Source organism: Octodon degus, unplaced genomic scaffold (assembly GCF_000260255.1).
Source record: "Octodon degus isolate 3935 unplaced genomic scaffold, OctDeg1.0 scaffold00435, whole genome shotgun sequence".
Taxonomy (NCBI): domain Eukaryota; kingdom Metazoa; phylum Chordata; class Mammalia; order Rodentia; family Octodontidae; genus Octodon; species Octodon degus.
This window is the reverse complement of record NW_004525011.1, coordinates 151,646-177,514: the sequence shown is the minus strand read 5'-3', so window position 1 is coordinate 177,514 and position 25,869 is coordinate 151,646. Positions and strand designations below refer to the sequence as shown.

General features: G+C 44.1%; 1 protein-coding gene across 1 annotated transcript in view; it reads left to right on the top strand.

The window, feature by feature from the left end:
• The window catches only part of Tbc1d9 (TBC1 domain family member 9), a 63,880-nt gene that overhangs the window by 14,537 nt on the left and 23,474 nt on the right, over positions 1-25,869 (top strand). Inside the window, exons 4-11 of the mRNA XM_012513310.2 lie at positions 7,804-8,032; positions 8,844-9,105; positions 10,987-11,194; positions 16,233-16,439; positions 17,654-17,824; positions 18,382-18,532; positions 22,408-22,622; positions 24,884-25,001. Of these exons, the coding sequence (XP_012368764.1) occupies positions 7,804-8,032; positions 8,844-9,105; positions 10,987-11,194; positions 16,233-16,439; positions 17,654-17,824; positions 18,382-18,532; positions 22,408-22,622; positions 24,884-25,001 (1,561 nt within the window). The remainder of the gene's footprint in view (positions 1-7,803; positions 8,033-8,843; positions 9,106-10,986; positions 11,195-16,232; positions 16,440-17,653; positions 17,825-18,381; positions 18,533-22,407; positions 22,623-24,883; positions 25,002-25,869) is intronic.

The following is a 25,869-nucleotide window of genomic DNA, read 5'->3' as shown; positions in this document are numbered from 1 at the left end:
CAGCCTCTCAGTGTGTATTTTGTAGGTGTATAGTATAAAATACTACTGTTATCAATCACATTATGTAATATTGTATAACATTGTGCATAAACTTAACATTACTATACGTTAAGATTTGGCACAGATTCTTACTGTAATTGGCTAAATTATGATTTTTATAATTTTTAAAAATATTTTCTGTTCCAGTGCAGAATTCAGTTCAGGAAGCTAGTGCGTTTGGTTTTCATATCTTTAGCCTCTTTGAGTCTTGAAGATTTTCTTTCATGCCTACTTTATATTTTATGACCTGAGTGTTGTTTGAAGTACGCAGTTCCATTTTGTTTTTTAATACAACAGTTTTCACTTGGGGCTCATCAGATGTTTTCCTTGTGGTTCAGTGCAGAGGAAGTGTCTCTCCTGGGTAGTGGGAGCGGCCTTGGCATTCGTCTCAAGGCTTCTGCTGGAGGCTCCAGGCACTCGTCTGCCCCTTCTCTGGTGTCAGAAGAACAGAGAAGGCGCTGTCCAGCCTCTCCACTGTGGAGTGACTTACGCTGTCCTTTCAAGTAATAATTTCCTAGGGCCAGGGAGATAGCTCAGTAGAATAAGCGCTTGCCTGGCAAACACAAGGGCCAGAGTTCAATCCCCGGTTCCGCAAAAAAAAAAAAAAAAAAGATTCAAGTAATAATTTCCTGTAGGAAAGCATGTCAGTGCTACACATACATGTAGCCTATTTCTTGTCAGATTTTCTCTTGGCGTAGCATCCAGTTAATGACTTTTTAATTAGCCGATTTTTGCTGTGACGGTTTGCAGCATGATGCCTATAGGAAGGGATGATTTTGCTCCTTGTGCATGACGTAGCTGTTGTGCCCTCGTTGTGGGCGTGGTGTTCCCGGGATGCACTGCACCATTTGCTGAGTGCTTGCTTGTTGGTGTCTTCCAGCTCAGCTCGCACCCTCCTGTCCTGTTTGTTTTCCTTTGCCCTCAGTTTTACATTCTTTTTTTCCCCCAGAATTATTAGCTTTATCTTTCTCTTTTTTTTTCTTTTCAAAGTTTTATTGATAAACATATAGCAATGAGACAGTTTCAAATCAAATCGAAAGTACAGTTTCAACAAATAATACACTGCATACATTCTTCCTAGTGGTTAATATCTTCTCTTTTGAACATAGAAAATAATAAAATGCTTCCAGAAGTCAAAAAGCATTATTCCCTTTTGCACTTTGCCATCCTGTTCTCTGCAAAAGTCCTTGCCTTTGCTGTTTCTTTCTGTAAAGTTGAGCACACTTATGTTTCCCAGTTCCCTTTCGTTCTTACACGTAGACTTCACACATACAGGCTGCTTTGCATTTTATTTTTTCACTTAACCTCTCCCAGTCACATACCATAGCAGTTCATAGAACGAACCGGTTCCACATACTTTTACATTTTAATAGTAATTTCTGACTTTTAAATTTTGAAATACTTTTTAGATTTATGGAACTGCAAAAATAGTAGAGAATTTCCATATGTTGTGTGCTGAGCTTCTCTTAAAGTAACATCTTACATAACTGTGGTATCTATCAAAACTAAGAAGTTAACATTGTACTATTAATGAAACCACAGATTTTATTTGGATATTACCTGTGTGTTTGTTCCAGTTTCAGGAATTGAACTCAGTGCCACTGAGCTATATCCCTAGGCCCTGGATTTTATATTTTGAATCCCATGTCCTTTTTCCATTCCATAGTCCCACCCAAGGTCCCACATGTTTTTTTCTTATTCTTTTCCATCTGTGTATTAATGAGCACATACCATAACTTAATTCAGAGACTCACCCTGCTTGGACATTTAGGTCGTTCCTACTGTTTTGCAAGCACGAAAACTTCTACACATCAATTTTTTTTTTTTTTTTTTTTTTTTTACGTATAATGCATAAGACAATTTTCCCATGACTGGGACAAAACACCTGACGCCTTACAGTTTAAAGGAGGAACAGTGTATTTGGCTCATGCTTTAAAGGACTTAGTCCATGGTTAGATGGTGCCAGGACTCGGTGGAGGGGGATCTGCTAGCCTCGTGGAAGCCAGGAAGCAGAGACTTTAGAAGGGAGGGGGCTGGGATGAGACTGCTCTGCCACATCACAGTGCTGGTGACCCGCATCCTCCCGACACAGCCCAATGACCCGTAGACCCGCATAATCCCCTATTAATCAGTGGATTAATCAATTGATGTTTATCATGCACCCATGAAGAACCACCTTTGGAAAGCTCCCCTGTGAACGGCTGAGCCCTTTGGCACACCCTTTAAATCTGTCCAAAACATACATATGTTTTTATTTTATTTATTTATTTTTTTTTGGTGGAACCGGGGATTGAACTCAGGCCCTTGCGCTTGCCAGGGAAGCGCTTATTCCACTGAGCCATCTCCCCGGCCCCCATACATATGTTTTAAATGTTACTGAGGAATTACTATTGAAGTTATATGGGTAGATTCCAGAACAAAAGGCAAATGCATACACTGTTTTGGTAAGTGTTTCAAATATTCCCTTTATGGTGTTGCACTGTGCTACTTACTGCCAGCAAGCATGGCAACGCTTCTTTCCCCAAAGCCTCTCCAACGAGGTAAATTATCAGGCTTTGAGTTTTACAGAGAAATATTTTTTTGCTAGTGTTTTAATTTGTATTTGTCGTCCATGAGAAGCTAAGTATCTTTTTGTAAGTTTAAAGCACATGACAGTTTTGGTTTTAAATTTTTACTTAGCTAATATTAGAAAAATCTTAGGATAGAATCTGGGATTGTGGATATATTTAAAAAATCCGTCTTTACACCAGGGTACAGAAGGGTTGTAGGAAGTGTTCTGGCAAAGTGGTTCTCCTTAAAGCTCCACACATAGTCAATTTTGTTTTATTTTTCCACTTTGCTAAACTTTGACACAAGCTTGTACCAATTTTAGAATTAAAAAAAGAAGTTAAAGGATACAAATGGAATCTCTTTACTTTGTAGGGTCCGATGTTTTTGAAGAACAGAGCTGAATGTGAATGACTGTATAAAATGAGACCCAGGAGAGTACAAAAGCTCATGTCACACCCCGCTTTTCCTTTGTTTCTGCCCTCGCAACACCTCAAATGTGTGTTAACGCGTTGGGTCAAGATTTGTGATTCTGCCTTCTACTCTGTCCTTGCTAGAGAGATGAGGAGAGTAGTTTAGGTTACGTATTGAATTTCTGGCAGTGAGGTCAGTGGGGAGAAAGGGGTCCAGACTCGAGCATGTAGGAGAGGTTGGGTGAAAGCAGTCCGTCAGCAAGTGTGCAGTACACTAGGGCTAATGAGCCACATCCACAGCGGGGACCATGAGGGAAGGACCTCAGTCAAAGAAAGAGTTGTGGAAAGAAACCAGAGCTTGAAAATCACAGCAGTTAGGAAAACAAGTGACTAAATAAATCAGGAGTGAGTCGTGCCAACTAGCCTCTGCTCAACATTCACGCACTAAAAAAATGTCAGATTTAATTGCCCTGAAACTAATTATGAGGAGGAATTGCTATTAATGCAATTATGCACGAAAGAATGTCCTTCATGTGCAAACGAATGGTTTATGCTTTCACAAATTGTCCAATAATCGAGAATCAGCAGACTCACTCGCTTTGAGATTTAAATTCACTTTTATAAATTACAAAAGTAGTACTTAACTACTGAAGCAACCATGATCCAAATGTTTTACATAGCATTTGTGTATTCCTAGACTTAGACAATGCCTATAATTTATAATAGTATTCCCAAAGTATGTGTAATTTGTTATCTTGTGCTTTATTTTTTTCTTGACCTGTACTGACTGCTTGGCTGTGTAAATTTACTTGGCATTCTAATAAATAGATGTAAGTCCATAGTTGACTTTATTCTTTTTCTCTTTCTAGAAGTCACTTTAGTATCTAGACTAGTGGGGCCAGGCAAATACAAAAGTAAACATTTTGGATCATATACTGTTCCCCCAAGTTGTGGAAGGCTTTTTTGGTTTTGGTTTTGTTTTCTTTTGAAATAGATAACAAAATACAGACTAATGTGTTAAGCAGTTAAAACTTTCTCATGAGGATAAAACATTTTAGTGGACCTTAGTAGATAGTCAGTGTATTAGGCTCCCTGTATGATTGTACATCTCTTGTTCTCAGGACTGTAGTTATTTAAATGGCTTAAAGGAGCCAGGCATGATGGTGCGGGCCTGGGAGGCTGAGGCAGCACCTCACATGTTTGAGCCCCATGCGAGCCAAGCAGCAGCCTCATGAGAGCCTGTCTCCAAATCAAAAGGTTAAAAAGTTCCTGGGACTGTAGCTAAGTGCACAGATCCTGGCTTTAATCTCAGTAGTGAAAAATTGTTTAAGTATCATATTTTAATTTTGTGCCTTTGGTTGATCATTAGGTTGAATATTCCTTCATGTTTGCCAAGTTAACTTTTATCTTTGTATATCTGTTAGTACCGTTTTATATATTTAAATTAAATGTTGAATTTCCTACCTATTTGGATAGTGTTACTTTTCCCAAGTCATGAGGGACTGTTGCCTAGAGCTAACGTGCCTACTTCGTGCTGTGTAGAACCCGTAGCATTCAGAGGATCTACATCGTTTGTTCAGCCACCAAATCCTGGCTGAGAAATTACAGCAGACTCAAAACAAAAGTTTGGCATTCTGGGCGTGTCTTTTCCTACAGGTGGAAAAGTTTAAAACGGGCTCCTAATTAACCTTACGTTGGAATTAGTCGACAAGGGCCTGGTCTGTTAGTGCGCCAGACCCTGACTGTTTCCCAGTGACATTTCTTGGGACCATATTCTCATACAACCCTCATACTGAGCAACATTTTTAAAAATTTAAATAGACATTCTGGAAATGTGATTTTTAACAAATCCTCAGCTAGCATCTCCTGAAATGAATGTTTTTCCACAACAAACCGCAGGGCTGCCCTTTGGTCAGCTGCCATCGCTGTCTTCTGGGCTTCTCCCTGTGGTGCTGCAGCCAGGGCGCCCCTGCAGGGGTCCTGAAGGAGAAACCTAGGCCTCCCGACCCCACGCTCACGCTGAGGGCGTGGCCATGACGCTGCCGCCGCCCCCACAGCCACATCAATGGGCTCGCAATGATTTCTTCATTCTTTCTTACACCTACTTTTTTATCCTCCTCTCAAGGCAGTGCCAACTTTGGAACACTGTTGTATTCGACAACCGGAAAAGGAGTTTTCGCGCCTTTTCCTTGTCAGATTGATTTCTCTTCCTGTCTGCCCAGAGATGCGGCCTCTCTGGTTGTCCGCAGTCCTTCCGTGCACTCTCCCAAAGCCTGTTTGCCTCTGGACTAGCCCGGGTCCAAAATTGATCTCTGTTCTGTCAGTGGAGTAGTATCAAAAGAAATGAAAGGAAAAGGACTTTATTTTAAATGTTCTCCCGTTGTTCCTTCCTGTGTCAGACTCTGTGTCATCCTACATGGTGGCAGGCAGGGAACTGGGAACTTGGTTCTTAACTGCCTAAGCATTGTCAACTCTGAGATAACCACAGATGTAAATATGCCGTTCCGCATTATACAGTAAAGGGCAAGGTGTGGCCCCTCAAGGCATGTTCTAATGTGGGAAGGCAACAAGTTCTTCTAATACTTTATCGAATATTCTTTAGGTGCTTGATACTAGTGATGAAAAACATTGAAGATGTGCGTTACTTTTGGCACTCATTTAATAGCAGACAATTTGGCCAACGTATATAGGAGGGAGTGTTGAGGTGAGGTTGACTTAGCTTCGAAGAGAAGACAGTCTTTATGCCATGGCTGGTAAGTTCGGCGTGAGACTCACGCTGCCTTCGTTTCCTTTCACATAGTCTGTGGAAGTCTTCAATGTGGAAAGCTCAGGTCTGGAATCCAAAAGAGGCCGTCGAGCACCAGAGTGTGCAGAGCCATGGAAGGCTAGGACGCCCTCGCAGTAACTCCATGATGATACCAAGCCCCCTCTGCGTCCCTGGGCTTCGGCAGCACTGCCCAGACTTGTCGTGCAGTTGCGTTTGCATTAGGAAGGCCACTGTTTGCTGTTGTACTTGTTGTTCAGATTCTCATTTTAACCAGCCTTTAGGATGGTAGGGATTGAGGAGACTGAAGCCCTCCCTGTTACACAACTGCTGGCCACAAAGGGGCATGGTCCGGCAGTGCAGACAGAATTCGGGGAATAACTTCAATACACAGTGCTGAAAAAGTTAACATTGCTTCACATGGGGGCCAAGAGTCGTGGCCGAGAGATTTGTGAGGAGGCAGGGATCAGTGGAATGGGACTCTGGGACCTGTTAGGATTCAGGAAACAGAGCTGTCTTACTCTAGATGCACACAGTGACAGGGTCACAGGCAAGAAGACAGGACAGCAAAGGACCTGTGCATTTAGGCCCTGAGGACGCTTCAGGCTGGCGGGGCAGAGCTACTAGTGGGAAACTGTTGGTGGGATGTTTACTATAGTGAGAGAGAAAAAACAACACAGGGTTGGTTAGATCTAAAACATGCACCCTCTACAATTTTAGACTAGCAATAGTGGGGAGCCACTCAGAATTTTGATAACACATGTTTTAGTCCAGCTTAGTTTTTGTTTAGTTTCTGTTTTAATGTATTTTGTGCAGGACCTCAGTACCGCAGCTCAGACTCATAGTGATACTCCTATCTTCAGCCTCCCAGCACTGAGATTACAGGCATATGCCACCACACCCTGTCTCAGTGGTCGTTCAGCACGCCCAGGGGTGGGCTGGCGGGGCATGTGGTGCAGGGATCAAGCCAGGTCCCTGCGCCTGGCTCAGTCCACTGAGCTATCTCGCCAGCCCTCAAGCTTAATTTTAAAGATACATTTGGAGGAAACAACAGTGATATATACTCAAAGCACAATAGCTCCAAGGCCGGAATTCTAGGTATGGTGAAGCAGACACAGTTTTCTGCCCTAAGGATAGAAGGAGCATGGTCAGGTCAAGGCAAGTCAAGGGTTTGCCCAGGTCCTCCCAGACACAAGCGACCTGCCCAGACCTGAACCCACAGCTGCCATGTTGTAAAGGACATGCTTTCAATCCTTCTTAGAGATCAGAGCGCAAAGATAAGCTGGGGGATTTGGTGATTACACAAAGGGGGAACTCAAGGGAGCTTTCTTTTTTGTTAACCAAGAGCTACAGAAGCCAGTTATCAGGGAATTATGGAGAAATTGAGTCGCACTGAAATGGCTGCTTAAGCCACCGTGATGATTAAGCAGTAGGCTAAGCTAGTCACTTGCTATGCAAAATCTCATTTCCTGCCCAGACATCAGGAAAAAAGATCCCATGTCTAATATAATTTTTGCTGTCATAGTCACTCTTCTCCTGGTCGAATGATGATGTGTCCCTTTCTTTCTCTCAGGTCCCTGTGGTGGGAACGGCCCTGAGCCAGTGAATCTGGCCAAGTGTCAGCTAGTGACGTGTATTTGGGTTTCATTTCCTCTTCTGTCCCTTCATGATGATTTTCTTGTTGATTTTGATAAAGGCAGAAATTGGCCTTTGGGGTTACTGTATCATGATTAGTTTAATACAAACAATAGAACCAGCAAAATGCTTGCATCTCCTCATTTGTGAAATAGAACTATGAATGTCATTCCAGATGAGTTTAATAAAATAACCAGCACCAGTAAAATCCATATGGTCCTTTGAAAATCAGTACTCAAATGTCACGTGCTAATTTACTTAGAATTGGAGGGTTCCCTTTGGAAAATTTACCTTCTTTAAAAAAAAAAAAAATTCTGGCATTAGAAATTGTTTTTTTCTTTCCGAAACATGCAACTTTAGTCATATTAATGTCAATTATGTCTGTGTGTTTGATCCTTGATTTAGGGCATCATTGCAGAATATAATAAAATCAATGATGTGAAGGAAGATGACGACACAGAGAAGTTTAAAGAGGCCATTGTGAAATTCCACAGGCTGTTCGGGATGCCCGAGGAAGAGAAGCTTGTCAACTACTACTCTTGCAGCTACTGGAAGGGAAAGGTCCCCCGGCAGGGTTGGGTGTACCTCAGTATTAACCACCTGTGTTTTTACTCTTTCCTTATGGGAAGGGAAGGTAAGCGGTCTAGAATTTCAGAGGGAAGTTTTGAAAGGTCTGCTCAGGCCTACCCTGAACTCACAGACCAAATCACAGTGTCAAAAGTCAGTCTGACCGGGGCCGGGGAGATTGCTCAGTAGGATAAGCGCTTGACTGGCAAATGCAAAGATCTGAGTTCAATCCCCGGTTCCGCAAAAAAAAAAAAAAAAAAAAGTCAGTCTGCTCAAAAGAAAAGAACAACTGGGATGGGGGATAGGTGAAAAGAAGGAAAGAAAGGGTGTGTGTGTGTGTGTGTGTGTGTGTGTGTGTGTATGTATGTATGTGTGTGTTAGCTAAGGTAATTGTACTATTAATTTCTACTAGTTCATCAAAAGCAACAGTTTGCTTATATTTGATCCATCTTGCATGCCTCTAGCTGGTAATCTGAGCAGCTACTTTGAAGATAATAACACACAATAGAATAACCATTGTTAATTTCCTGTCTTGTTTTGAAATTTATATCTTTATTCTTTTTTATCCTCTTTTTAAAAAGAAAGTTAATCTGTAACTTTGACGGAATCAATTTAATTTTGAATTTGCATTTAACATGCTAATTCAGGTACTAAGTGTGTCATAAGGAAACAGGTCATTAAGTAATAAAGACTCACTACAGGTATAGTATAATTAATTCAGTGGATGTGAAGTTACATCTGTCATAACTGAGATCTAGAATTTTCGGGTATCAAATATGGCTCCTAAAGTTGAGAAGGTAGTAAAGGTGGGCTCGCAGCCTGCAGGGCACCTTGGGGTGTGGGGTCTGGCCTTGACTTGGCCTTGTTCTCTCTGTTAGCTAAGCTGGTCATCCGATGGGTGGACATCACCCAGCTTGAGAAGAACGCCACACTGCTGCTGCCCGATGTGATCAAAGTGAGCACCCGCTCCAGCGAGCACTTCTTCTCCGTGTTCCTCAACATCAACGAGACGTTCAAGTTGATGGAGCAGCTTGCCAATATCGCCATGCGGCAGCTCTTAGACAATGAGGGCTTTGAACAAGATCGATCCCTGCCCAAACTGAAAAAGAAATCTCCTAAAAAAGTGTCTGCTCTGAAACGGTACATGATGGAGAAATCCATTTTTGCAGTCCATAGAAAGCAAAATCCCATGCACTCATTCACTCATTCATTCAGTACTTTAACCTTTTCTGCAGAACTTAAGGGTTTTTGAACACTTCTGGACCTGGTACAGCATGAAACACACTGCCCGAGGCACCACCGGTTCACTAAGAGAGATAGCCACGCTCCCTGCGTGCACTGTGCTGGGAATCAGCTGGTCCTAGGGACAGCATCCTGCACACACACTAGGAAAGAGCGTGGCCCAGTGGAGGCTGCTGTGGTGGGCTCTACAGAAGGTAGTAGAGGTTGCCCTTCCGGCACAGTAGGCTGCATGTCATAGGCAGAGGGCACACGGAGTGGCAAGCACAACCAGAAAGCCAGACTAAAGTGAGTCCCTTCCATGGCTGAAAGATGGCAGGATGTGGGATGAGGAGGGCCTGCAGAGAAGCCTGCGAGGTGTGCGGGGAGAGCTGCAGAGCCGGGCAAGGACACATCGGGGCCCACCATGAAGTGTGCCTGTGTAGAACTCCCAAAAGGGAGGGAGGGAGGGAGGGAAGGAAGGAAGGAAGGAAGAAAGGAAGGACGGACGGACGTTTGCAGGGCTGTGACAGCTCCTGGGCTTTGACTGCATCAGGTTGCATGCAGGCAACTCGTTAGAGATCAGTCTGGTGAAAACGACAGTGGTAGTTGGAGGCTGGCATGAGAGTATGTTTGGTAATTTGAGATACATTTTGATGCTGCAGTGAAGGATAGGTCTAGCTCACTGCGGTGAATTAGGTAGCAGTGAAAGGCAAGGAAAGGGCAACAGGCAGGTATCCCCTGCCTTGTCAGAAAACTTAGTGGGATTCCTTAGGAGGGTAGTTGCTTTTTTTTGTAGTATGGCAGATTTGAACGTATGACTCAGTGAAAGAGGCAGTCGGGAAGTTTGTTGATGAGGGTGTATGTGGGGACAAGAGAGAGTAAGATTTTAACGTGACCTTTTTGTAGAGAAGACGCTGATGTGTGTTCATGTGTCTTCCTTTGAAACAGGAAGAGGAAGTTAAGGAGTTCCTCAGAGGAACACAGAGGTAATCTCAGAAGTAGAGGGCAGGGAGTAGAAGGGAGCGCACGCATTCAGCCTTTCTCTGTGGACCCAGGAGCCAGGCCCCGGAGGGGCTGCCACAGAGTGGGCTTGCCGGGAGAGGTTTGGCCAAGACAAAGAACTTGTGAGGAGAGAGCTTCCAGACTGCAGAAGACCAGACTCGTCCAGGAAGTGGGTTGTTCGGCGTGTTTGTGCTGTTCTTCTGTCTGGTTAGGGCACACAGTGACAGACTTGTGTGGCTATTTGCATCCTCGCTAGGTGTCAGGTTGAAAAAATGCTAGATAAGAGTGAATATAATGGCTTCTTTAGAAATGATTGCAGCCTTTCAGAAAGTACTGTCTGTCGCGCCTGCTAACTCCTCATCACACTAGGGGTCTCTGTGGCAGTATCATGCATGCACGCAACATTCTCACTGTATCCGTTTCCCTTATTGTCCGCCTCTGCCCCTCGCTTCCTTTGCTTGGGCCTAGGAACAGTCTCTGAAATGATTGCACCCTTTAGGAAGAACACATTTCCTGTTCAGACCTAGTTTCTCGTGGGTTCTTTAATATTTAGAGCTGTTGTCACTTGGCCATGCAAAGGAACAGCCCTAAATATATTAAAAGAATTTTATGGAGCTTGGGGAGCCCTAGGTTGGAGTAGCTCAGCTGGGAGGGACAGCCAAGAGGGCACAGCAGGTGCGTGGTGGGCGGCAGGACCGTCCTCCGCTGCTGCCGCATGCAGAGGGGGTGGAGGCCTCTTTCTCTAGTGAGATGGATTTGATGTTTGTGAGTGAAATGGATTTAATGTTTGTTTTCCAGTGACCTCGATGCCAGGGCCAAGAGCGAGAGGTACCGGGCCCTCTTCCGGCTGCCCAAAGATGAGAAGCTAGACGGCCACACGGACTGTACCCTCTGGACCCCCTTCAACAAAGTGCACATTCTGGGGCAGATGTTCGTCTCCACGAATTACATCTGCTTTACCAGCAAGGAAGAAAACTTGTGCAGCCTCATCATTCCGCTCCGCGAGGTGAGTGTCAGGCCGCACCGGCGGTGTTGAGAATTTTGCTTGTAATCCTTTTCTGTGCGAACCACAAATTTTATTTTCTTTATATTTTGCCACCATTGGGATGTCTTTTGAACTAGTGATAAGTGCGCATAATTTGCTGATGGCACCTGTAATCCCTTCGTTTGCTGTCATAGCTGTAACTTTAGAACCCGTGAGATCTCTTTTTTTTTTTTTTCTTTCTGTGTTTTCTTTATTTTTTAAATAGAATGAAGAGATAGTAAAAAAATTAGAAGCAACATAGAATTTCACTAAACATAATAGAAATTCAGCAATGGTTGTTATATTGCGTAATATTGTCTTCATATTAGTTGTTTAGATTATCAGATCTAAGCATGCAAAATTGGTAAAAAAAAAAAAAAGTTATAGTAAAGTAAAAAGGAGAAAAAAAATGTAAACGTTAACTGCTCCTTTCAATAGACCAGCAGAAATCAGCAGTGCAGTTATCCAAGCTATCCTGTGTATATATATACATGAATATATCTTTTTCCCTTCTTTCTTTTGCCCTTTTCCTCATCCCAGTATTTCCTTGCCTTTGAACACGTTCTTTCCCTTTCACAATCTCTATATTATCTTTCAGATTTTATTTCCTATTTCAGTTCTTACACTAACAAGACAATATGATATTTACACAGCAGGAATGATTTACTTCACCTACATGTATGGTCTCTAGTTGCATCCTGGTGCTTGTTAAATGTAGGTTTGATTATTGTTTGGGGCAGGGAGGCCTACAGCTGCTCAGATAACTGCTGTTGAAAAGTTAGCTGTTAGCCAGCTTTGGTGGTGGACACCTGTAATCCCAGCACTCTGGGAGGCTGAGGCAGAAAGATCTGCAAGTTGGAGTACAGCCTTAGAAACTTTGTGACTTAGCAAGACCCTGTCTTGAAATAAAAAATAAAAACACCTGGGCGTGTAGCTCAGTGCAAAGGCGCTGGGACCAATCCTGGTGGGGCCGGGGGAGTGGCTATTGTTATCAGAGATCAGAATACAAGAGGCTGTGCCCCAACACAGGGAACCAGACGGAAATGGAGTAACATACAACAATACTTATGGTACAAGATTTCAAAACAAGAATAAAAAACTAACAATGAATGTTATGTATTTTTATCATCAAATCTGTTGCTCAGATTAATAGATGCAGGTGTACAACATCAGTCAAATAATTAAATATTGAAGCTTGCTTTGGTGACTTCACACTTTTTTCCCATGGTTCAAGAATAATGCATCAGGGCCAGGGAGACAGCTCAGTAGAATAAGCGCTTCCCTGGCAAGCGCAAGGGCCTGAGTTCAATCCCCAGTTCTGCAAAAATAAAATAAAATAATAATAATAATAATGCATTGTTATCACAGGACACTGGTGAAAGTACAGACAAATAAAAACAAAGTTCACCCGAGGCCCCCATACTGCACAGTGCAGCTTTCTAGGTGTTTTCTGTGCTTTCTCCTTCACACCATTTATATAATTTGGATATAAAATATAGGGGATTGTTGTTACTTCTTTTAAGAGGGTTTTTTTTTTTTTTAATGTATTTGGTACAGGGTCTCACTACACAGCTTGGACTCATAGTGATCCTCCTATTTTCAGCCTCCCCAGCACTGGGGTTACAGGCGTGTGCCACCACACCTGAACTGGATGGCCGGCTCGGTGTGCGCAGGGGTGGGGCCGGTGCAGCGTGTGGTGCTGGGCATTGAATCCTACTCCCTGCCCTTGCCCAAGCAGGCACTTAGTAGTCCACCAGCCCTAAGCTATCTCACCAGCCTTAAGAATATATTTTAAAATGTCTCCTGAATCACTAGTCTTTTAAACTGTAATTTTTAATGACTGCATGTTATTCTACTTAAGTATATATACATTATTTATTCCTTTATCTGTGGTTGGACCTTTTCATTGTTTCTAGCCTTTCCTCAGTCATATGTGTAATTTCATCCAGTTATGAATTCCCAGAAGCTACTTTGGTAGATCAAAAATAGGAGCATGTGCCTGTAATCCTAGTACTGGAGAGCCTGAGGCAGGAGGGTCACCGTGAGTTTGAGGTCAGCCTGGACTACATATTGAGTCCAAGCCCAGATTGAACTGCATAGTGAGACCCTGTCTCAAAAAAAAAAAAAGAAGTGACATAAAATTGGCAACTGGCAAATTCAGCTCTCTTTGTCAAATAAAATCTATTAAGCCAGTGTTAGACACACTTTGACATCAACGTAAGTTGTTGAGGGGTGAATTCCCCACATTTGGTTGTGAAATGGACTTTATAATAATTTTTCCAGCTGCTTTTCCTTCTTAATAAGTAGTTTTTGCCAAATCCAGTTACTAAACATAATGCTCTTCTCTGCTGAATTCTACCTATAATTTTCTGCAACCAAATACTGCCTGACCACGGCAAAGCAGAGTCACCAGAACAGCTAGGGAATCCCACCCCAGGACTAAGACTGTCCCTGGGTGACCAGTTTAGGCCCTGAGCACATCAGCACTGTGTCCCCAGGAGGAGTGAGGCCCACCTCCTGGTCCTGGGTCCAGCAGGCTGCTTAGCTGCTTACGCTTTAGTGCCATCTAGGATGCAGTAATTTGTGACCGCTTCCTCCCAGCTATGGGGAGAATAGTTCAGATCATCTTCTGAGAATGCCTTGCTGGTTTTCCCCATGGGGCAGAGGTCATTCAGCCATAGTGCAAGGTAAACCAGAGGAAGGACCCTCTGGAGGTGACACTGAAGAGCAAGGCGAGTTGTGGTTTGAGGGCACAGCCTATTTCCTTCCCTAGACCTGACAATGGCTGAGCCTTGTGGATGGTGGGTTCCTAACCCCAGCTGATGGAAGAGCGGAGGCCTAAGTAAGTTTTGTTACCTTTAGTAGCAGTGAGTCGGGAAAGCAAGGGGATGGGCCCCGAGCCCCCTCTTATCCATTCCTGCCCAGAGCCAGACACTTTCAGGAGCTGAATTAAGCTGATGGATCAACCAAGAGCCTCCCTGGAATGTCACACACACCCTGCTTGGAAAGGCCACTTTTAGGGTTTGTGTACACTGGGAATTGTTTGGTCTGATTTTTGGTAAAATGAAATAAGATTATTGTACACACTGCATGCTTTGCCTCAGAGGCGGGCCAGATGAGCAGAAGTGGGATGTTGACGCAGAATCCTGTTTCTGTGAGTTCTGAAGGAACTGCTGGCAGCCAGAGTGGTCTGCTGAGACTCCTCATTAGAGAGAGAGTCCAAGTGGCCTCTTTTTTCTCCCCCAACTGTAAATTACCTCATAAAGGTTTGATATTAGCCAAAAGCTCGATTAAATTCCAGTCTATGTTATAAGCCAATTGGAAATGAAATGTGCCCTTTTTTTTTTTCCCTATACCAGGAATCAAGCTCAGGACCTTGTGCTTGCCAGGCAGGCGCTTGTGCTACTGAACTATCTTCCTGGCCCCAAAATGTGCCTTATCAATCATACTGTGGAAAACTCATATAGCGCTCTCCTGTCCTGACGGCCCAAAGCTTAAGTGACAGAATTTTATTAGAACTCACTTGTGTGCGCACGGGCAAGCTTTCTTGTCTCTGAACTCACCATTCAGCTAGATAAAGGACTCTTTCTACCTCTTTGATAAGTCTACTTAAGACTTTATCAAGAACCACATAACAGTCTGTGTTTTAGACACCAAATTTGAATTGTAATTCCTTTGGCATCTGTGGTTAGGTCCCAGACATTTAACTGCCTGGAGATCCAACAAAAGTTTGATATCAGAAAAAGTTCAATTCCTGGTAGCAAACAATGAAAAAATAAGCATTCACACAAGTGTCAAGGCAAAATCTTTTTCTTGAAACACAGGTTATTTTTTCTATTTCTATGACAGTTTTGCCTTGGAGGGGAAAAAAAGCCTTAATGTCTACATCCCGAGTATCTTGGGGATTACTTTAAAACATATGTTTATAGTTACATATAAATGGTATCAAAATGTATTTAATACATAGGTAAAATATATGTCACATAATGCATGGCACTTGAGGCCCTGCAGTTTTTTAGATAGCTTCAGTATGTTTCTTAGGGTTGAGTGGGGAAGGTTTTTTTGAGGTTCTGTGTTTACAATATATTTACATGAAAATGCCAATGAACCAATTAAAGTTGAACCTGTGTGGGCTCCTTGCAGATAGAAATGAATAGGGAGAAAATAGAGTTTGCTTTAGCTACATAGTAAGAGCTGTTGCAAATTAAACAAGTGCTTGCCTGGAGACTTTTTTCTAATGTGCTTAAGAAAATACTTCTAATGCATTTATCCTTGCTTCCAGTTGATGAAAATTCCACTGAATATAGGTCTTCAGTTCCAAACCAAGTCTGTTTCTCTCCCATTCTTCCCGCTGTGCTGGGCTTCTGGGAGTGCACACGTGCACACAGGCGTGCACACACCACACCCCTGCAGGCTGCTAGTGCAGATAGAGCCGCAAGGTAGCTGATTACTTCCAGTCTGTCCAAAGATGACTGAAAACTTTGGGTGCACAGCCCTGGAGTCTAAGTGAGACCCTTGAAGGCCCGGCAGTCTTTTCAGTACTGTCCTTACGTTAAAGTAAATAAAAAGATCATCTATCTTAGGAATGGTGCAGCAGCTAGGATTCCTCTATGAAAACACAGGGTGTGTGACAACCTGTTTTCAATCTCAGTGCTGTTGATGTTGGCAGCCAGACTTAGGAGAGGGCTGCCCTTGCTCCTCCCCGCAGGGCATCTGCTCTCATTCTGGTGTCTGCCTGCCTGAGGCAACCAGAAATGCCTCAGTGTTGTAAATGTCTTGGGGATAGAAGGTAGAGACCACCCGCATTGTAGGACCACTGATTTTGACCAGGAAGATAAACTCCAGTCATTTCTCATGTCATGTTTTACTTTATTGAAAGATTCAGAGAACCTCAGTTTGCTTCTGTAAAATACGAGTGGTTCCCACAGAGCCATCCAAGTGCCTGTCCCTTTAGTGCCACTTGTCAGCCGCTCTTGGGTCATTCTTAGAAAGTAATGCCTTATCTCACGTTTCTTTCCAGGTGACAATTGTTGAAAAGGCCGACAGCTCCAGCGTGCTCCCGAGTCCTCTGTCAATCAGCACCAGAAACAGGATGACCTTCCTGTTCGCTAACCTGAAAGATAGAGACTTCCTCGTGCAGAGGATCTCAGACTTCCTGCAGCAGACAACGTCCAGGATATACTTAGACAGAGAGTTTGCGGGAAGCTACAACAGTTCTGACGATGAGGTCTGGTGGAAGCCCCTCCTCCAGGATGTTGGGGCTTGTACTGTGGCCGTGCCTCCATCCTCACGTCCCTGTGTGTGTTGTTAGATTTCTGAGCTTGGTGCCTACCCGAGACCCAGTGCAGTATCTCAGCAAGATCTCCTTTAAGTCTCCAGGAGTTTTTGCTTGGGACCATAGAGCCAGAGGAATTTTCAAGACCATGCTGTCTAACTAAGCCTTTTATGCTGCAGCAGTTTTTGTTGTGTTTTTTGTTTTCAAGGTCTGACTATTTAGTCAGGGCTGGCTTTGACCTTATTTTGGCCAGAGTGACCTGAAACTCACAACCCTTTTGCCTCAGCCTCCCAGAGTGCTAGGCTAATGGGTATACCAGCACTCTTGGCTCTGTTGATGTGGTTATTAAGTGATTTGTCCTGGTCACATAGTAAGTGCTTGTCCATAGAGTGACATCGTTGGGAATGGTCACTAATCAGTCTCAGAACGGGCATAAAGCATCATAATAATGATTTTACTGTGATAAAATACCTGCTGGGTCTCTGTTGAATTAGGTCCTGGGCCAGTGACATTCAGGGAAACAGGAGCACTGAGAAGATACAGCATGTGACAAGTTTAAATAGTAGAGCAGGCTAGTTTTAGCTGACAGATGATTTTAAAATGGTATGGTCATCAGGTATGCTGGTGTGTGCCTGTAATCCCAGCAGTCAGAAGGCTGAGACAGGAGGACCTCTGTGAGCTTGAAGCCAGCCTGGGCTGTACATTGAGTTTGAGACCAGCCTAGACTACATAATAAGACACTAGCTCAAAAAAAGAAAGAAAGAAGGCCAGGATGACAAGATCACACATGACGTCCCCATCCTTCCCACCTACCTGGTGTGCTTACGTGGGCATTTGGGGGAGGGGCACCAGTAAGTAGAGAGGAAGTGCTGCGGCCCTTCTAGTTTCTGCCTTAACAGCAGTGTGCTTTGCCGTTTTAAGTCAGAGGCACAGCCAGCCAACCACACTGTTGCTGTCATGCACGGAATCTACACAGAAATGCTGTAACCTGTGACCCGTGCCGCTGTCCATCCCCAAGCAGAACCCTGACTTGGCTGTGTCCGCTTCCAGTACAACAGCAGGGATCGTGGCGGAAAGCAGTACAGTCACCGGGATCCATCCAGTGGGCCCAAGGAAGCCATCCCGATGCCCGTGTCTTTAGCGTCATGTCCCCTCTGGCCCAGCAGGTGTATTCCCGGCCCAGCAGCCTGGTGTCCTGCAGCTCCCAGAGAAGCACGGGCTCTGATGCTGACAGCGAGCGCCCGTTCAACCTCAATGGCAACAGCGTCCCCACGGCCACGCAGACCCTGATGACCATGTATCGGCGGCGGTCTCCTGAGGAATTCAACCCAAAACTGGTGTGTGCCTCTAAAAGCTTCTACGCTGTGTTAGAATAAATCCATTAAAAGTGTGTAATACAAGGAAACTCATAGATGTTTGTGTGCATGGAAACCGTCCTGTAAGTGCGCAGTTTCCACCTACGTATGTCACGAGGTAGCAGAGTGGCGAAATGGAGGGAGAGAAGAGTTAGGGTATGGGCGACTTTTTTGTTTCTGGGTTTAGCTACTGGGTGAGTCAGCCAATAGTAAGTACACGGTTTCTCAGCTCACAATGAGAACGTGTCAACTCGCTATGCCTTGGGAATGTAGACACAAATCAGAGGCATAACGGGCCTTGTTCAGACCCATTTCCAGTTCGTGACTACAGGAGAGAAAGCTTCATGGCAGCCAAGGGTATAACAGATGGGTAAAACTGAGGAAGAAGTCCAGGGATTCTAGGGTTTTTATTCTCATTTGTTCTGCCTAGACCTTGACCACCCCACTTGAAAGGGAAGGTGTTCCCAACCTTTGTCAGAATTCTCTTCAGCATCCTCCAGATACTTGGTGACACAGTCATGTTTCATTTTGTCTTTCAGGCCAAAGAGTTTTTGAAAGAGCAAGCCTGGAAGATTCACTTTGCTGAGTATGGGCAGGGGGTCTGCATGTATCGCACAGAGAAGACGCGGGCGCTGGTGCTCAAGGGCATCCCGGAGAGCATGCGGGGGGAGCTGTGGCTGCTGCTGTCGGGTACGGCCCGGTGGGGCGCCTGGTGCCGGGCGGGGTTCCTGGGTTCCTCCTTCCAGCCCAGATCCTGCAGCTCAGCGACTCTCTGAGCAGGCAGCCCCCAGCTCAGAGCTACGTCTCCTGTCCTTGCCAGGATGTCAGTGACCATCTGGTCTCCTCTCCCTTTCACAGAAATTCAACCCCCCCCCCCACACACACACAGGGGGACACTCTACGAGACTCCTAGTAAACCCACGTTCTGTGTTCCACTTACCCGAGGGGATCTGGCCTAAGGTTCCTCATGGATGCCTGAATCCACAGACAATACCAAGCCCTATTTATGCTGTTTTTTTCCTATATTTACATTCCTCAATTTTACCCTAAAATTTAACCTAACATGTAAGCAGGGTAAGAGATGAGTGATAAAGTTGACTGAGTGTAACAATGTACTGCAATAAGTTACTTAAAACATATGCTTTTTTGCTTTTTGTTTTTCTGGAGTTCTCTACTTTCATATTTTAACTCTTTTGATAACCAGTCACTGCTTTCAGCAGTCCTAGAGTTTACAGTACCTTCTGGGGTTCTTTCCTGTCCCAGACATTCCTTTGGTTGTCCCCAGCCTTTAATGAATAGATACAGCAGTTGCTGGGTAACATTCTTTTGGGGGGAGTACCAGGAATCGAACTCAGGACCTCACGCTTGCCAGGCAGGCACTGTTCCAGTTAGCATGTATTGCACAGAGACCCTTGAGTAATCATTCTGAATAGGGTTCTGCGGCTGTTTTCATACGAACCTGAGATGGTCAGACACAAGTAACATTAATAAGCCTTTTTACTTAAAAACAAAAATGACACAAAAAAAATAAGAATGGCTACCAGACTTACAGGAAAGCTTTTCTTAAGGAAAATAAAAACCTAAAGGTTTTTTTATTTTGTTTTTTTAAATTTTATGTATTTGGTACAGGGTCTCAATATGCAGCTCAGACTTGTAGTAATCCTCCTGTTTTAGCCTTCCCAGAGCTGGAATTACAGGTGTGCACAACCAGTCTCAGTGGTCGGCTTGGCTCACCTGGGGCGGGACCAGCACGGCATTCAGAACCAGGGATCGAACCTGGCTCCTTGTGCTTGTTGGGCAGGCACTTAGACCACTGAACTATCTCTCCGGCCCCTAAAGATCTATCAGTGTTTCTAAGTGGTGAACTTTGCCTGTAGTGAGATGTAGAAACGGCTCAGAAGTAGAAGCCAGAGCCCTGAAAGTGACTGGTCGTATCCATATGGTGCCAAGTCAGTTTATGCTGTCCTTGTTTGTGAGTCTGGTTTGCATTTTCCACCGCAGCAGCCACAGGGCCGCATTTGAAGCCCCTATTTGAGTCCACTCGTCTCTCACCACTGACCCAGCCATGAAGACCACAACTACACTGCCGCCTCCTGTCCCCTTGTGCTTGCTGAGCTAGTCACCTTGGCAACCACATTTTGATCACTGAGGAGTAAATGAAAAATTCCACTTTTATCCTCTTTATTCAAATTAGAAGTTATTTACAGCCTCATTTTCAATGAAAGTGAAACAAAACAAGCACCCGGAATCCCGTGAACCACCACAGGACTGTCCTGTTGCAGAAATGCACTTAGGGTTACACCTCAGCACTGGTTTTAACAGTGGTGAGCTGTGTGTGACCAGGGACCTGGTCCACGGGCTGCCCGTAATCCCTCACATCCAGCTGTGGGGTGCATGTGGAGACCAGTTGCCTGTGTGACTCCTGGGGAAGCCCACCTGGGGACTGCGCTTCCCATGGCCCCCAAGGCCTCAGCACCAGCACCCGGGTGCAGCAAGTCCCCAGCAGGAAAGCTCAGGAGCTCTCTCAGAACAAAGCGAAAGCCAATTTGATGATATGCTCGAGAGGGTGCCCCGTCTAAGGCAGGCAAGACTGTCAGGCTGGCTTTTTCAAGGCCTATCAGGGATGCCGACCAGGCCTTGTGTATTCCAACTTACATGTAACTTACATTAAGATATAACTCAGAATCCCTGAAGTGTGCCACTAAATGGCTTTTAGCATATTCACAGAATTGTATAGTGATTGGCACAGTTAATTTTAGAACGCTGTTACTGTTCCCAAGAAAACACCTCACACCTTTTACCAGTTATTCTCTGTCTCCCCTCAAGCCTCTTCCCCTCTGCAGGCAACTGCTAATCTACTTTCTGTCTCTACATATTTGCCTGCTCTGGATATTTCATGTGAAGGGAATCTACATCCAGGGGTTTGTGAGTAACTTCTTTCACTTAGGATGTTTTCAGAGTTCAGTCATGGCGCAGTATGTGCCAGCATTTCATTCCTTTGGGACAGGGATATAGCTCAGCAACAAGAGCACCTGCCTGGCAAGCACAAGGTCCTGAGTTTGATCCCTGGTACAAAAGGGGGGGTCAAGTATTTCATTCCTTTGATTACAAATATTACGTCTTTCTGTGGATATAGTAGATTTTCTTTATTCATCAGTTAGTGAACATTTAGGCTATTCTTGGCTACTGCGGCTGCTATTGGTGCTACATATATTCATATGCAAGTTTTGGGTGGATGTATATTTTCATTGAGGTTGAGTATGAACCTGGGGGTGGAACTTATGGCACTTTGCTAGCCTTACATTTAAATTTTTTAAAAATGCTGGGGTGTTTTCCAAAATTATTGATTCTTTTCAAATTCCCACCAGCAACATATATAGAAGGGCTCCAGTTCATCACATCTTCAGCAGTGCTTATTGTTGTTACTATTTTGTTTTGTTCTGTTGAGCAAGGGTGTTACAGTTTGTCTATGTGTTCCCCCAAAGCCTCATCTAATCAGAGTGACTGGATCGAAAGTGTGTGATTGATGTGTAGCACCATGGTGGAATTAAGGGATTAAGGGTCGGTGGTTCCCAGATCAGTCCACTGATGGCATTGGCACTGCCCTAATCTTGGTGGACTGGATGTAATAGTAGGTACATAAAGAGCCTTGCCTTCTCTTTCTTTCTTTCTTTTTCTTTCTGTCTGCACTTTTGCTGTTTTCCACCACCATGAACTATTACCCTTCTGCCAAGTACCACCCTGCTTTGGAGCCAGCTAATTAGGGACCTAAACCTCCACAAGCTATAAGCTGAATAACTCTTTTTTCTTTTAAGTTTGGGTGTTGGCTATTTTGTGTCAGTAATGAGAGAAAAGTAACTAAGACAGAGGGCCTCACTATGGTCCAACCTGGCCTTGAACTGACCTTAATGCAAGTACTGTATTCAAACCAGTGACTGTCAGTGCAGCACGCTGTCCCAGTCCTCCCCACCTGAGGGACTCCCACCCATTGCAGAGACTCTGCATTCCTGAGCACCTTCTCACCAGTACCTGCAAGTTCAGAAATCCTCCAAGGATACAACAACCACCTGTTCCTTTCTTATCTGCTATAGTAGTCCTTTATAGCCAAATCTTTAGCAAAAAATTTGCAAACTATTTTGAGAGCCATCCTTTGCCCAATGAAATTTTAACTAAAACCCCAATAAAGTAAAAGCAAAGCTGCCTGTGGATGTACATTAGTGAGAGGATGAAGACTTAGCCTGGACCTTTGATTTCTTCCCTCTTGTTCTCCGGAGCAGCCCTTCTGGGTCATCTCTGGAAGCTCCTTGGCCACAGTGTGACAGCGTGGAAACCTGTGCCTGAGGGGAGCTTGTCACCCCTTTGCTGTAGAGCTGAAAGGAGAAAGGGGCCACCTGTGAAAGAACTAGTGGAGCCACAGTCAAAGCACAGACAGCTGTGTGGTCACTTTTCACTTTGCAAATTCCCTTTGAGTCACAGGAAGGTGAAGGAGTTCAGCCAGTAAGTTGTGGCTGCAGACCCAAAGGCAGGGCCTCCCACATTGATACTATCTGCCCTGTGTTTCCCAGGTGCCATCAATGAAAAGGCCACACATCCCGGCTACTATGAAGACCTGGTAGAGAAATCCATGGGGAAGTACAACCTCGCCACAGAGGAGATTGAGAGGGACTTACACCGTTCTCTTCCAGAGCACCCCGCTTTCCAGAACGAAATGGGCATCGCTGCTTTGCGGAGAGTCTTGACGGCTTACGCTTTCAGAAATCCCAACATAGGCTATTGCCAGGTGAGCGTCTGTCGCAGAGTGTTTAGACATTTAAATTTTGTTTTATTAGGGAATAAATACTGTAAAGTAAAGCCTGTGTTGGTGGAACTTTCTTGCCTTACCACTGACATTATGGATTTGGTGCTTCGTGGTGGGATTGTCCTGAGCTTTGTAGGCTATTTATTAACCTGGCTAGCCCTGCCCACTAGACATTGCCAAATTGTCCCCAAGGTGTTAAAATCTTCCTGGGTTGAGAATTACTACTCTGAGAACAGAGCCACAGGGCAAGTGTTGACTTTCTGGGTCAGCCACCATCCTAGCTGGGTGACCTGGGGAAGATGTTCCCGTCTCTCCTGAGTGCAGTCCTTCTGTGCAGGTGCTGCTGCATGCCTGCCTTGAGTCTTCATAAGCAACGTTGTCCTTGGGAATATGGCTTTGGAATGCGGGGTTGAGTTTTAACACACATAAAATAAAGGTTTAACTCTGCATGGTAGCAACAAAGACATGCTGTCCACATGCCAGTTAAAATTTTTTCTTGTAGGGGCTGGAGAGATGGCTCAGTGGTCTAAAGCACCTACTTGGAACAAGCTTGGCAAAGCACAGGGACCGCGGTTCGATCCCCCAGCACCACATGCCAGCCAGCCCGCCCCCTGGTGGGCTGAGCTGGCCACACACACACACAATAAATAAAAATTAAAAAAAAAAAAAAAAAAAATTTTTTTTCTTGTATACCAGAGAAGTAATAAATTGTGTAGCACCAGGATAATATGACCTTGGAGAGTCAAAGACTACTTCATCGGAGAGGCATTTCTTGAGTATCCAGCCAGTAGCTAAAGGAGGGCTAATTCCTGTTCATGCACATATACAGGCATGCGCATGTGCACGTGAGTGCACATACACACACACCATTTCCCTCCAATACACACACTCATCTCCCTCCTACACTCACATGCGCATGTATACTTGTCCCCTTTACCACATTACTTATCTTTGTGAGAGCACTTGCTTAAAAGATGCCCCGAAATTGATGAATTAAACTTTATATCTTTGCTATAATGCCAGCTTTTAAACCCCAAGAGACTCTTGCTGCCCATCCCCCACCCCCTGGTCAGCTCCCATTCCAGATCTTGTTACAAAGTAGAACCTTTGCAAACCCCCTAGTGTGACCACAATTATAGACTGGAATCCACGGGTTCATTCTGCAGTGGAATTTTAATGATTTCATCCAGGAACATAGGGAGTAAGACTTGCAAGGAGGAACCTATTAGACCAAAATGCCTTTATGAAATTTATATTGTAGACGTCTGATGAACAATTACAGGTTTCTAGAAGATCAAAAGAAGTATAGAAGAGAGTTGGCTACTAATATAGTAGAATTCACATTTATCTTTTGATCTTTTTAATTAAGAGGGCTGTTAAAATAGTTGAGCTGCTGAGTGGTTCTGAGCTCTCTGATAACATCTTTTAATAAAATAAGGTTTCTTTAGAATTTAAATTGCTGTTACTTATCAGGACCATCTCTAACCAGGTAGAAATAATGGGAAGGCCTCTAATCTTGAAAGGTTTCATTGTTCTCTGAGGAGAGCTTGGAGCCTTGTATATTTGTTTTTTTTTTATTTATTTTTTTTCAACAAATAATACACTGCATATATTCTTCTTAGTGGTTAATTGCTGTACAAAGCCTTGTATATTTGGCTATAGAAAACCCGCAAGGAAGGTTAGAAAGAAAATATTTACCTCTGAGGTAAGGATTAAGAATACAGTAGTGAGAGAGTTCAGCAGGTCATTGAAAGCTTCTTCAAACAGCCTTTGGACAGTTTTTTTTTTTTTTTTTTGTTTGTTTGTTTATTTGTTTGTTTTTGCGGTACCAGGGATTGAACTCAAGACCTTGTGCTTGCCAAGCAGGTGCTTATTCTACTGAGCCATCTCCCCGGCCCCCTGGACTGGTTTTGATATGACAATTTGCCTATAATATGTGTTAGGGCTTTGGCTGGTGAATATTGGTGCTCCCAAACACCCTTAGCAGCCATTGGCTCAAGGGCCAATGATTTTTACATTTTTGAAGGGTCCTAAGACACAGCAAATCCCAGAAGAATATTGGCAGAATATATGTGTAGCCTGCAAAGCCTGAGAATTCCATGTGCTCTTTTACAGAAAGGATTTGCTGGCCCCTGTGAGGGCAGCTCAGTAATTTTCTCAGCCTAACAAAGGCGGCTTATATTTCAAAGCGATGCTTGATGTGTCTGAAACACGTTTGGTGACACTGTCTTTCATTCCACCAGGCCATGAATATCGTCACTTCAGTGCTGCTTCTCTATGCCAAAGAGGAGGAGGCTTTCTGGCTGCTCGTGGCTCTGTGTGAGCGCATGCTTCCAGACTACTACAACACCAGAGTCGTTGGTATGTGCGTATGTGCGGGTGTGGTGAACCCCTGAACCCAGATTCCTCCAAGGAAATGTTTTAGAGCCATACCAGCTGACACACCATTTCCAGTCACTGTTAGGCGAGAGAGTTGAGAGAGCATGAATAAATGTAGACTATAAATAAAGAAGCACAGGGGCCGGCGAGAGAGCTCAGTGGTCTAAAGCGCAAGCTTAGGCAGAATGCGGGGACTGCGGTTTGATCCCCAGCACCACATGCCATGCCAGCCCGCCCCCAGGGTGGGCTGAGCCGGCAAAAAAATAAAATAAAATAAAGAAGCACTACAGAGCCAAAAAGAATTCACACCTATCAGTGTTACAGGAATTCTTGAAAATCCTGGATGTAGGTCTCACTCTGTAATGTGTGAGAGTTACATCAAGTGTACAACCCATGAAAATAGTTTGCACCCCACCCCCAAGTTATTTAGATGGAATCTATGGAAAGTAGTGGTGCTCAAGCAAAATTTGCCTAGAATGGAGAAAAAAAGGTTTATCCAAAGTTTAGTTAGTAAGCATTTTTCAGAACTGGTTTTGTTGCAAAGCAAATAGCCTTTGAATTACTGGTGTTATTCCTTATCATCCTTTTAGGTACCAGGCATTTCATTTTAGGAGCGCAAGTGGTGTAATACAATGTTTGCTTAAACTCTTGCACTCTGTCTGTATTTATGAATTTCTGTCTGAAGTCTGATTCATGAAAAATATTCTCTAAAAATGTCAGTAAGCTGACCATGAATGTCTCTAACTGGGATGCTTTTTCATTTTTTTAAAAAAGGTTTTTTTAAAAAAATTACTTATGTATGGAGACCCTGCATCTCAAGAGCTTTGTCTTGTTTTAAATAAAGAGTTTA